Here is a 13,283-nt window from a genome sequence, read left to right as displayed (position 1 = left end):
ATTTTTGGATTCAGCATCACCCAAAATACTTTAAAAATTGAGTGAGAATGAAATTTAATTTAATGATGTATTTGATAATTTTTTTAAAACATTAAAACAGACCCCTTATATCTATAAGTTATAAAAATTACAAGTCTCTAAAGCAATCAAAGAAAAGTCAAACAGCTACACCTTTCAAGATTATAATTAAATATTTTTGTGCAGCTTAGCAGGATATCAAATAAGTTATTAAAACTATCTTTTGAATTTAAAATTGATAAGACTGTCAAGTCCATGGCATAGTAACTCCAAAACAGGGCACAGCCAAATGTTATAGTTATGGCTGAAGGAATATCTACGGCTGCACTGCCCACGGTTGTAGGGGTGAGAGAAAAGATGGTTGGCTGTCCCATCACGTAGTGAGGGGCATCGAGGAAGGCCCCAAGGCTCATTTCCCGAATGCTGTGGTTGAAACACAGGTATCGGTTTAGTATTTTTCAGGAAATTTCCATCAATATCTGTCTTAGATCTACAGTCTCGAGGCCAATGCACACCACAACGACAGCGGCGGCATCTACCTGGTGATTGGGACAATGCCTTAGGGCACTGCCTTTTAAAATGTCCTTCAGCACCACAAACGAAACATTTTAGTTTCGATTTCATTGTTCCTCTTTGAGGTTTGATAGAAGCTGCCAAAGTTTGAGCAAAAAGCTGTAATTTCCTGATTTCAGAATGAACATTACGACAGGCTCGAGCGTAGCTCATAATGTCGCCTGTCTCTTTTATAGGTGAAATAGCTTTGACAATCCTCATTTGCATTCTCTTAAGCCATAACTTTTACAATTACTTCTTGAGCAGCAACCCCAGGAACAGAACAATTCACAACATTTTGAAGGCGAGCCAAAAATTCTTCATACAGCTCCTGAGATCCCTGAATGATTTTAAGCCAAGGACCATGCTTTTCTCCTTCAGGCTGTATAGATCCCAAGCTTTAAGACAGATCTCCTGAAGTTGAGCATGTATAATCTTAGGTGCATTAGCCTGTTGTGCAGGCAAATGATAAGCTCCTGTTCCTGTTAGCATAGGGTAAGTAATAGCTCGAATATATGCCCAAGAAGCAGCAGCATTCTCTTTAGCTTTTAAGGAAACAAGGTCATTATACCACGTAATCCATTGAGCATACTCAGAATTTTCCAATCCTCTGGAGCAAAATTCCCATAATGATTAGACAAGCCTAAAAGGATTTCTTCTACATAAGGTGACTGAGGACCATATAATGTTACTGCCTTACGAGCCTTAGCAATATGTTTTATATCTATACCTCCATAAGTAGGTGGTTGTGCTGCAATTCCACTGACAGGTGGATGTCGAATAACTGGAAATGCAGCTTTAGGCATAATAATTTCAGAGTCAGATTCAGACTCAGAAGTTTGTGCCAACAATTTTGCAAGAGCCGCTGTTACTCTTCACCTTCGTTTAGGTTTCCTTTTTACTTTATGCTTAGTCAGAACCAGTCCCTGTAATTCCTTTCTAATGCATCGAGCCATAACTGAGTCCTCATCAGAATCTAATGAGTCTTCTGTTTCATCTGAACTTGGAAAACTTGGAGCCAGACAAGGAACTATCTGAAGAAGGCTCCAAAATAATAGTGTCTTGAGTTTCCTTAGCAACTTTATTTTTTAACTCCTCAGGAACATCATAAAGATTAACTGCTCCCTTAGAAATACAAAAAACCTGAGTTGGTGACAAGCTATTTGGACCTTGATTAATTAAATAGTTGTGCTAATAAATTCCCACACAGACCAAAAACAAAATGGTGTAATTTCTTTGGTCTGAACTGCTTTTTCCACCTGAGAAAGTAAAGAAACAAAGGGAGTAAATGTACCCTGTCCCATTATACTTACATAAATTACAACTCTGCCCTAAAAACCTCCTCCGGGTGTGATGTCGGGGGTCCTTGTTCGGGCACCAGCTGTCACAGTACAGTGACCACAGTTCAAGCTTGGTGGGCTTGGGGACCCCGACGGATATAAATTAAGACACCGGAGATGCAAAGGTTTAGATGCCAGTGCATGTTTATAGTGAATCAAACAGAGCTTATATAGGAATCAGATCAGGAGTAACCAAGAAGTAACCAAGGAATCACTAAAGATATATCACTAACAGAAAGTAACCAGGGAATAACCAAGGACACAGTATGTTACTACATTACCTCACCAGCTGAAACTCACATGAAGTTACAGTTTCCAAGATTCAGCTATGTAATGTTTATAGTATCTAAGATATAATGTGTACTGCTTATGATTACTCTTAGCAACTACTAGAATTCAGTAATCTTACATAGAAAGCAAGCTATCAGTGCTGAGAGACTTTGGTGCTCATAAACTGAAACAGGACTTTTTGGTTAAGTTTCTAAGACTATCAATTAATCAGGGAAGCATAGCCTGTCAACTTTGACCACAGAAGCAGTGAGCAGGGAAGCTCTTAAAGTGGCCGCGTTCTTCAATGCTAACGTCAAGGCAAGCTGCGGCACAGTCTAGTAAAGCTCCCGACCTTGGTATACAGAAAGGCTACTGATTTTGTAGATTAGTTTTATAATCTGTTACTTTACTTAAAGTGTTCATCATTTTTAGGAATTTTTGGTATCTTTTAGGCATAATATCACATCATTGGCAAAAATGGATAATTTGACCTCTTCTTTTCCAATTAGTGCTTTAATTTCTTTCTCTTGTCTTAACTGCTCTTACAAGAATTTCAAGCACTGTATTAAAAAGGAGTGGAGATAGTGGACATCCTTGTCTCGTTCCTGATTTTCATGGAAATGCTTCCAGTTTTTCTCCATTTAGAATGATGTCGACTGTGGGTTTGTTTTCCTTGGTTTTAATTGTGTTGAGGTATGTTCCCTTCAGTCCATTTCCCTCTAGGACTTTTAACCCATATCCATGTTGAATTTTGTCAAAGGCCTTCTCTGAATCTATTGAGATGATGTTGCATGGACTTGTCCCCGTCCTGGCGAGCTAGACTGGCAAGCAGGGGAGAAATACTGTCTTCCTAAGCTGGTATTCACCCACTTGCCTCAATCACCACAAACTAGTTTGACCATGGACACTCTGTAGGAGAGGAGGGGCAGAGAGAGCCAGTCATGCCTTCCCTCCAGTCAGCTGGCCTGAGTGGTACATGGGGGAGTGATTAAAGATAGGGACAGAGGAAGCCAGAGACAAAGGGTGGCCTTTGCCATCTTGGGCACCTGCCCAGAGGTCACAGGGTCCTGGGCCAAAATAAAACAATTTTTTGAAATGAACTGATTTGAATTCCTGGAGATGACAGGGGCATGGAATTATCATTAAGGACATTGGTAGGCATATAGTGGAGCTGCCTTAGCCAACAGCCAAGCTGTGTCTACTGTGGACTGCAGAGCCGGGAAGTGGAGCTGCCCAAACCTTTGGAGCCAGAAGATTTTCAGTGGATTCCAGACATCAGATATTGAGTTTTGATTTAGATTTTGGTTCTGCTTAACTGTGGCTGGTTATTTCCTTCTGAAATAAGAAGCATTTAACTACTGTTCTATTTTACAGGAGCCCACAGTTGAATTTTTACTTTAGATTTTATTTATTAATATTTTACATATTATTTTTATTTTACATGTATGAGTGTTTTGCTTTGTATGTAAGTGTACCCATGTCCTGCAATGCCCACATAGGTCAGAAGAGGACGTCAGATACCTTAGAACTGGAGACATGGACAGTTTTATCCACCATGTGGGAGCTGGAGTCAAACCCAGGTCCTCTGCAAGGGTAGCCAGTGCTCTTAATTGTTGAGCCATCTCTCTAGCCCCTTGTTTTTTTATTTTGGGGAATTTTACACATGAGTATTGTAGTTGGGATTAAAGGTGTGTACCACCATGCTTGGCAGATATGAAAATTTTAATGTTGAATCTTATGAAGATTTATAAGAAAAATAACTGAATTTTGGCTTTTCATAACTAAAATGTTTACAGGAAGGAAACTGTTCAGTTGCACTAGCTAAGGAAACTGAAAGATATGAACTTTATGGGAGGAGACCTGTTTTAGTATTCCTCTCCTCAAGGTAATTGCACAGGTAAGACAGCCAGCAATGCTCAAGATAGTAATTCAGTCTGAGCAGTGCCATTTTATATATCTTTTTAGATATTTTATTTTCTTAGCATTTCAAGAAAGACATTGCATTCTCCTGTTTAATTTCTGAGAGACTTACTAGTTTGCCATCCTATAGAAAGGAAGGAAGGGAAGGAGAGAGGGAGGGAGGGAGGGAGGGAGGGAGGGAAGAAAATAGAAAGCAGGAAGGAAGAAAAACAAAACCTTGCTCCCTACTCTTCAGAAGATCTCTGAATCTGGACATAGCTAGAGAAATTTCTAGGAAGGTGAATCCTGACCCTACTTTCTACAGAGATTACACACATTTGTGAAAGCCACAATAAAAGGGGGGGGGGAATCAGTGTTGGTTCTTGAGCTACACCAGCCTGACTCTCAGTAGTAATCCTGCAGCAGCAATTGCATTCTGAGGCTTGACTCAGAAAAAGGACAGACATTTTATTTCTCCATCACTGAGGCCTGAGCCAGGACAAATGCATTTTAACTGTTGCACATTGTAAAACAGGCTTTCTCAGTGTAAAAATGAGCAAGTATATAATTATAATGTTTCTGAAGAGTACACAGAAACCTGGTGGCTGTGGAGAATGACTGGGTAAAAGACAAGTCAGTGACATTGACAAATTACTACGATGTAATATTAAGTGAAAAATACATCTGGATTTTGAGCTGTGTTAACACAACTGATAGAGCAGGAGAACCAGTGAACATGTATAGTTGAATTTTCTCAGATTTGCAGTTATTCAAATATACATTGTTTAATGATTTCTTAAGCTCATGTAATGCTATCTTCTGTTTACTTCTAAGTCAGCATTTTAGTCCTTGTTAGTCTATGTCACCCTGAAAAGTTAATTGCTTTGCTTATTTTGTTACTTTTGCTGTTCTCATTTTTCTTTTTGTGTTCATTTTTGTTTGTCTTTGGTTTCTGGTATTAAGGCATAGAAGAAAGATGGAGAGATAATTAGCAAAGATTTACATAGCCTACTTCTGAAGACTTTGTACTGTGGAACAGTACATATATATTTATATACTGGATTTTAAGTATTAATTTCAGAACTGTATGTATGGCTGATCACGTTTCCTAAGTTTATCAATTATGTTCCTCAAACTTCCTAAGCCTTTGCAGAATTTTGACCTTGTACATTTAGTAATTGAGAGATAGTCTCCTAAATCTACCACAAAAATTTTGATGTGCACTATTATTACATAAATCCATATTCAGACATATTTATTCCTGGGAGGTAACATATTATCATTTTTTAGTATCTGATAAGGTTTTTATCTTAAATTCTATTTAAGGCAACACTAAAGATAAATTGGCTGTTCTTCAGTTACAGTGAAAAGTGATTTAATTTTTCCGCCTTTAATGAAATGAATGAATGTTACATATAGGCACAAGTCTCAAATAAAATTTGGCAAAAATTGTCCCTTGACTGGCTCTGTCCTTCATGTACAAGTTCATAATTAGCATATTTTGTCTTGCTTCCACTAACCTAACTTTGTTTATGAGACTCCTATGTTCTCCCCCTTGCCTTTTCTTCTTATTTAGATCTTACTTACCCTTTAAGACAAGTGTCTTAGTGAACCGTTACTTTCTCTTCCTCTCTCCTCCACCATGTTGGTACACTTCCTGTTTCTCATCTCTTTGATCCTGTTATAACTTTTAGAACATAGGCTTCCCTAATTAAATTGGTTTTTCACTTTGCTTAGCTTTTGCTCTGAACTTTCCTTAACTTTTTACTTACTGTTTTCTTGCAATTACTTCCAATGCCTGTTTCTGTGATCTGACTTTTGAAATTATCAAGACTTGTATCAGAGAAATTTTTTGAGACTTTTTTTGTGTAAATTTCATTTTACTGAGGCTAAAATACCATTCTAAAATTACTATTTTTTAATCATAGTAAGTTGAATTGAAGTCACCTCTTTGTACCTGTGGTGTAGAATATATTTTGATATCCAGAATTTGGTGGCCACATCTATACTAAATACTACATCACCGAAAACGTCCTTGAGACTGACATCACTACCCCAAAGTCAAAAATAATATTTCAACAACAAAACATGACTATTCACATGTGTAAATGGGATGCGAAAAATATGCATAGGCTCCTGTCGTATCAAATGGGGCAATGCTCTGGAAATAGTTGTGATATCACAAGGCATAAAACAAATGAAACTTCATAGTTTTAAGCCTCTTTGGTTTATAGCATTTTGGATCAATATTACGTTAGTATCATTCTACTGTTTTGTTGAAGGCAGATTTACAGTGAGAATCAGTTTCAAATTGCTCCTTGAGTCTTTGCAGAGGATCCAGTTTTCATGTCTGAAAGTTTATAGACTCGTTATCTTCATTCTTCACCTTCACTATCTTGCGTCCTTGTATAGATTCCCCCTTTATCCTCATGGGCTTTTCATCCAGGGGATGCTCACTCTCAATTGTGGGGAGCCGCCTGCCATCCCTGCAGACGCCATTACAAGATGGCGCTCACATCCGGTTCATGCTGAGCAGTAAATAAGTCAGTACGCATGCCCGAAGTAATTTTCCACCTTCTAGTCTATGCCTACCTCGTGGTGTGATATGGGCTGATGAGTTTGCGACCAATCAAGAGTTGCCACGTCCAAGACGGGCTTACTAACCTATATAAGGGCTGGGTTTCCGACATTCGGGGTCTTCACCCTGTAAGCTTATGCTCTCCCTCTCAAGATGCATTAAAGCTTTTCTGCAGAAGGATCCTGAGTGTGCCGCGTCGTTCTTGCTGGCGAGACGATAGCACGGGACACTCAATAAGGAAGAAACTAAAAACCCCAGAAATTATACCATTCAAATTACACAAAAGGAACAAAAAACATAATACCTAACTGAAATAATGCATAAATTTAAGCTGATTTGGAATCTATCCATACTCTAAGAATTTTCAAGGGAGAACGCAAAGTGCTAATGAGGTCAAATACATGAAACTTAGTCCTTTCAGGAACTTCAGAAGTTTCCAGAGGACCACCTCTTAGCTGTTTCTTAAAAGAGATCATGGGAAGTGACCAAGGTAAGAAATGTGAGACAGGCAATGGAAACAAATCAGCTCCGTCAAGAAGCGGGACTAGGGAAGGAACGCTATACACTGCAGCATAGGATGTCAGGACTAGGGAAGGAGTGCTATACACTCTGCAGTGCAGGATGTCAGGAATATAAAAGATAATGAGTAAAAAATGCAGATTTTCCAGGGCCTTCCAAGAATTTTAAGGAGTAAGAATTGGTTTTTAATAAATTTGGGAACTTTTAAAGAGAATTTAAATATGATTGGTAGGCAGCCAAAAATGTCTGTGGACAAATAAAACCAACTGACAAAATGAAGCCAAAAAGGTAAAAATCAAGCAATCATTGACATAATTCCACCCAATAGATGCTGTGATCCTACACCAGAAAGTATGTAGATGTTCACCAAAGTGACAGTGGTGGAATTACTGAGGATCCAGAGACCCAGGTCCAACACCAGGAGACACAGGATGCTAGTGAGAGCTGTTTATGGATGATCCAAGTGGACAGGTGTGAGTGCCCCAGCCTGAGCCACAGTACTGTCACTGACCGCCATTAATGTCAACCCTTGATCACGCGAATAATTCTGGAGTGTGGTCAAGCCTTTAGAACCATGGTGTCAGACACTCCAGGCCTAGAAACTTTTATACTTGCCACTATTAAGAACTGAGGAATCCCAATACCTAGGATCAACCTGATGCTTCAGTGCCACACTAAAGAATTGTCACTTCTTGAGCCTTCAACAATTACAATACTTAAGGAACTAATGATCCAAGTACCCTAGTTATTCCCAAGATTTACAACTTATAGATCTAGGGTCCTGATACCTAAGACCTTCAGGAGACTTGTCATGCTCAAAGTCCCCACTTGCTGGTGCTCCTTCCTGACACACACTATAGTCAAAAGCTTGCTCTGAACTTTTCTCAACTTTCCCTACTGTTTTCTCACAGTTTCTTCCAATACGTGTTTCTGTTCTGGATTTTGAAATTACCAACTCCCAAATATCAGAGAATATTTTTTGAGGCTTTCCTATTTAAGTGTCACTTTTACTGAGGTTAAAAATGCTGTCCTAGAGGGGCCGGAGAGATGGTTCAGCGGTTAAGAACACTGGTTGTTCTTGCAGAAGACTTGGGTTTGAATCCCAGCACCCACGTGGCAGCTAACAACTGTCCGTAACTTCAGTCCCGCTTTTTCTGACCTCCGCGGTCATTGCACGACACGGGTGCCCTTACCTACACGCAGATAATACACGTGTACATATAAAATAAAAATAAGCAAAAATTTTTTTTAATGCTGTTCTAGAATTATTGCTCCTTGAATCTTTGAAGAGGAGCCAGTCTTCCCGTCTGAAGGTTTGAAGACTCATTTTCTTCATTTTTCACATTCAGTGTTTTGTCTGTTTATACAGACTTCCTCTTTACCCTCATGACCTTTTCAACCAGGGGATGTTCATTGTTCTCAATTAAGGAAGCAACAAAAAAACCCAGAAAATGTACCATTCAAATTATACAAAATGTACACAAGACCTAATGCCTAACTAAAATGACATAAATTTAAGCAGGTTTGTAATCCACCCATTCTCTGTTAGTTTTCAAGGGAGTACACAAAGTGCTAATGACATCAAATGTAGGAAACCTTTCAGGAACTTCAAGTGTTTCCAGAAGATCAAATCTCGGGTTTTTCTCTTAAAAGTGATCATGGGAGACAGACAGAGAGAGAAATGTGGGAATGACAGTGAAAACGAATTCACTGCATCAAGAAGCAGGGGTACGGCACACTGCAGCCGACGATGTCAGGGATATGAAAGAAAATACGTAGAAGACACAGATTATCCAAGGCCTTCAAAGAATTTTAAGAAGCAAGCATTAGTTTCAATAAATGAAGAAACTTTTAAAGAATTAAAGAGAATTTAAATATGACTTGTAGATAGAAAACTGTCTCTATGAAGAAAGAAAACCAATTTAAGCTTAAAAGGAGAAAACATATAATGTTCAAGGAATTCTACCCAATAAATGCTAAATGCCGGAATCCTACACTACAACGGTATAGATGTTCAGCAAAGTGATAACAGTGGAGCTGTGTAGTTGAAGTAAGAGCCAAGTAGACAAGAGTCAGTGCCCAAGCATGGTCATAGTACTAAACCTGACCATCATTCATGTATAAGGTGGATACAACCTGTTTACAGACTAGGTAGCCGCAACCAGTGTGGGAAGGGTTATGAACCACAGGCAGACATCCAGCAACAAGCTCCAACACCAATAAAGAGTGGGAGGAAGACTAGAGGTTTTCAACACTCACAGCCCACACTGTAAACAACGCAATGTTGGCCAGTTTCCAATTTTTTCCACCACAAACTGCCATTGATCTAACCTAGTTGCTATCATCAGCAGGGAAGAATTTCTTAGATTTTGTTTATTAATAGAGCAATTCCGCATCCATTTTGCACACTGACCTATCTGGTAATGAAGTCTCCCTCTCATGTATACACACTTACAGGCAATACTTAGACATGGTTCATTTACTCACACAGTCACAGTTATTGAAATTATGTGTCTGTGTAATTTTATATGTCACTTTTCTCTTAGGCTTAGCCATAAGTTGAGAAATGGCGAATGAGTACAAGAAAATTATTCTCCTGAAGGGATTGGAATGTGTCAGTGACTATGATTTTAGGACAATTAAGTCCGTATTAGGCAAGGAACTAAAACTAACGAAAAAAATGCAAGAAGATTATGACAGGATTAAGATTGCCGACTTAATAGAAGACAAGTTCCCAAATGATGCTGGAGTGGACAAACTGATAGAAGTGTGCAAAGATATTCCAACAGTTGGTGACCTTGCTGAAACACTTAAAAAAGAGAAGGCAAAAGGTAATTGGGTTCACCCTCCACTCCCACCCTCTCTACCCCACCTTGGCTAGCACCCTGCAGTGATCACAGTAGATTCATCCCTTTCCCAGTGTGTGGCTCAGTAGCTGTATAATGGAAGTAATTCAGATGCCAACAAGTTGACAACTTAGAGAACTTTGTTCTTACAAAGAATTCTAAGTTATTTGGAGGTGGATGTCTTTAGGAGTTTCAAGTTGAAAAAAAGTAGAAGTTGTTGAAAGAGAAGACAGCTTCCACTGCTATGCAAAGATGAGAAAATGATAAAGTAAAATTAGGAATAATTTCCTTTTCATTTAAAATACATAACTCAATTATCATTAATATTCAATTAAGGTACACAATCAGTAATATCTATTCTGGCAACAAATGAAGACACTATTTAAGAGCCTACATCTCAGAGATGTGAAGGGATTTCCTGTTATAAAGTTACTAAGTTTAAGAAGCTATGAAGAAGTTGGACACAGTAACTCACACCTTTGAGCCTAATACTCAGGAGGCTGGGGCAGGGAGATCTCCAGTTTAAGACTACCTTGTTCTGTGTAGTGAAGTTCTCTCTGTCTAATAAACTAAGAAGTCAAGGGGCTGGAGAGATGGCTCAGTGGTTAAGAGCACCCGCTGCTCTTGCAGAGGACCAGGGTTCAATTCCCAGCACCCACATGGTGGCTAACAACTGTTGGTAACTCCAGTTCCAGGAGAATCTGACACCCTCTTCTGACTCCGTGAGCATTGCATGGCACCAGTGTACTTACATACATGCAGACAATTGTTTTGCCTGCTTGTGTGTAAGTATACCCATGACAAGTAAAGCCCACAGAGACCGTGACTCCGTGAGCATTGCATGGCACCAGTGTACTTACATACATGCAGACAATGTTTTGCCTGCTTGTGTGTAAGTGTACCCATGACAAGTAAAGCCCACAGAGACCAGAAGAGGGCATCATCTCACTCTCAGGCAAGCCAGTGGGCCCCAGAAGTCTGACTACCTTTGCCTCCTCAGGGCTGGAGTTATACCTGGGCACTTTTACATGGTTTCCAGATATCTGAGTTCAGGTTTCCATGCTTTCCTAGAAAGCGCCTTACCCCCTGAGACATCTCTCCAGCCCTAAACCTTATTATTCAAAAAATCGATTTGAGGGTTGGGATGGGTCTTGACTAAAGTGGGTAGGAGACCTCAGGAAGAGAAGGCCGTGTCCACAAGTAAGGGATCCCCTCAGGCAGTGCCTGTGCCTGACTTGGTGCTATGGGCCTCCTTGTGGCTGGGTGGGGCTTCTGCAGGAGAGGAAGACAAGCACAGGGAGGCACTTGGTGGGCGGGGTGAGCTGAGAGGAAACCAGGCTAAATGGACTCCAGCTTCTTGCACCAGCTCCCCTGGGTGCATTGTTCTTGTTTTTCCTGTATCAGTTAAAAAGAGAGGAAGACAAAGCAGTGATACTACAGTGAAAAGACGCAGGGAGGATGAACCCAGTACTTCCCGGCCTACGCCCACCATAAATGAAGATTTGAAACAAAAAGTAACCAGGAATGCACCTTCCACACAGGTACAGTGGCTAAGCTCCCAGTGGAAAATCTATGGTTCTTTCCCTCTTTACATTTCTGTGAAATTTAGTTCTTTATCCAGGACCTAGTGGAAATGAGGTTCCAAGTGACCCAGTTCATAGTTACTGGTCACTCATGTTTCAGGACTACTGTGTTCTTTAATTTGGGCCATTTATTCCCTATGATAGAATATAAAACCACGGAGATGGCTCAGCAGGTAAAGGTGCTTACTGCCAAGCCTGATGACCTGAGTTTGATTCCCAGAACCCATATGGTGGAAGGAGAGAACTAACTTCCACTGGATATTCTCTGACCTCCACATGTGAGCCATGGCATACCCACCCCACCACTAATAATAAATAGAGGAATATAAAACAATTCTACTCATTGCTCTTTTTTTGACATTTATTAAAATAGCAGTCTGGTACTGGAGAGTGAATATAAAACAATTCTACTCATTGCTCTTTTTTTGACATTTATTAAAATAGTCTGGTACTGGAGAGATGGCACTTGCTGTTCTTGTTGAGGATCTGGCTTTGGTTCCTATCGCCCACACTGAAACTCAGTCATCTGTAGATCCAGTTCTAGGGATCCAAAACCCTCTTCTGGCTTCCGTGTGTACCAGTCATACACATGGTACACATTCATATATGCAGGCAAGGCACTCATACGGATAAAATAAAAATAAATAAATCCTTTAAAAAATGCAGTCAGTTTAAGAACATAGCTTTCTGAAGTCTGTTAAAGAACCAAACCTGGACTTTCTAAATCTAGTCCTGATCTTCTTTCACCACACAGATGAACAGAATGAAGCAAATGAAATGTTTCTAATGCTTCATGGGGTGACCCTATGCTCACCTCTGACCTCTGGCCATCTCTTCATTGGACAGCATTCCTAAGGGCATAAAAATTATTAGAATGCAGTAATAATAAGTGGATTCTCTTGATATGAAAACATTGTTTTTATCTAATATTAAAAACCATACCTAAGGACTGGGGATAAAGCCCAATAAGAAGACACAGTTTAGCATGCACACGGCTAGGGATTTGGTCTCTAGCACAAAAAGAAAAAGAGAAAAACAACTGTTACCGAGAGAAAAGCTCAAGCATCAGTCTTTGATAAAAATGGAAAACCACAAAATCTGAAAAGGATACAATCTCACCGTTCAGTTTAAGCACTCATGCTATGAAATGCATATATCAAGAGCTAGTGTAGTATGAATCTTTTGCTCTTGACAAGGCATACCATTAGGAAATAATGTATGTCCTAAACAGGCTATATGCAATAGTTTTCTTTAACCAGAGTTGTTACATAATCATGTAACAGGGTAGCTGCCTTCAGAAACACTGAATATCATTTTGTACACATCTGGGGCCACTAAAACAATCTTCCATCATCTGCCAGATTTCTCCAGAAACAGCTTCCAGCAAGGTTTCAGGTGCTTCTAACACCTTCCCATGTTATCCAGGCTTCTCAGGTACCTGTAGCAACAGTGTTCAGCAGTGTCCGGCGCCCTGAGGTACCTCTAACAACAGTGTCCAGCAGTTTCCGGGCTCGTCAGTTGCCCCCAGCAACAGCATCCAGCAGGATGCAGGTCCCTCAAGTGCCTAGAGCAACTGTGCGCACCAATGTCCAGCCCACTCCAGTGTCGCCAGCATCAACCTCAAACAGTGTCCAGACCCCTAGAGTGTCTCCAGCATCCTCTTCAAACAGTGTGCAGA

At 40.0% G+C, this 13,283-nt stretch overlaps 1 protein-coding gene across 1 annotated transcript in view; it reads left to right on the top strand.

The window, feature by feature from the left end:
• The first annotated feature begins 9,736 nt into the window (after positions 1-9,736).
• Positions 9,737-13,283, top strand: part of LOC103740275 (pyrin and HIN domain-containing protein 1-like) — a 16,801-nt gene continuing 13,254 nt past the window's right edge. The window contains exons 1-3 of the mRNA XM_029567244.1: positions 9,737-10,007; positions 11,427-11,563; positions 13,031-13,274. Of these exons, the coding sequence (XP_029423104.1) occupies positions 9,743-10,007; positions 11,427-11,563; positions 13,031-13,274 (646 nt within the window). The 5' untranslated portion in view covers positions 9,737-9,742. The remainder of the gene's footprint in view (positions 10,008-11,426; positions 11,564-13,030; positions 13,275-13,283) is intronic.

The sequence above is a fragment of the Nannospalax galili genome, unplaced genomic scaffold (assembly GCF_000622305.1).
Source record: "Nannospalax galili isolate Female #2095 unplaced genomic scaffold, S.galili_v1.0 scaffold579, whole genome shotgun sequence".
Lineage (NCBI taxonomy): Eukaryota > Metazoa > Chordata > Mammalia > Rodentia > Spalacidae > Nannospalax > Nannospalax galili.
This window is presented reverse-complemented; position numbering and strand designations above follow the sequence as displayed.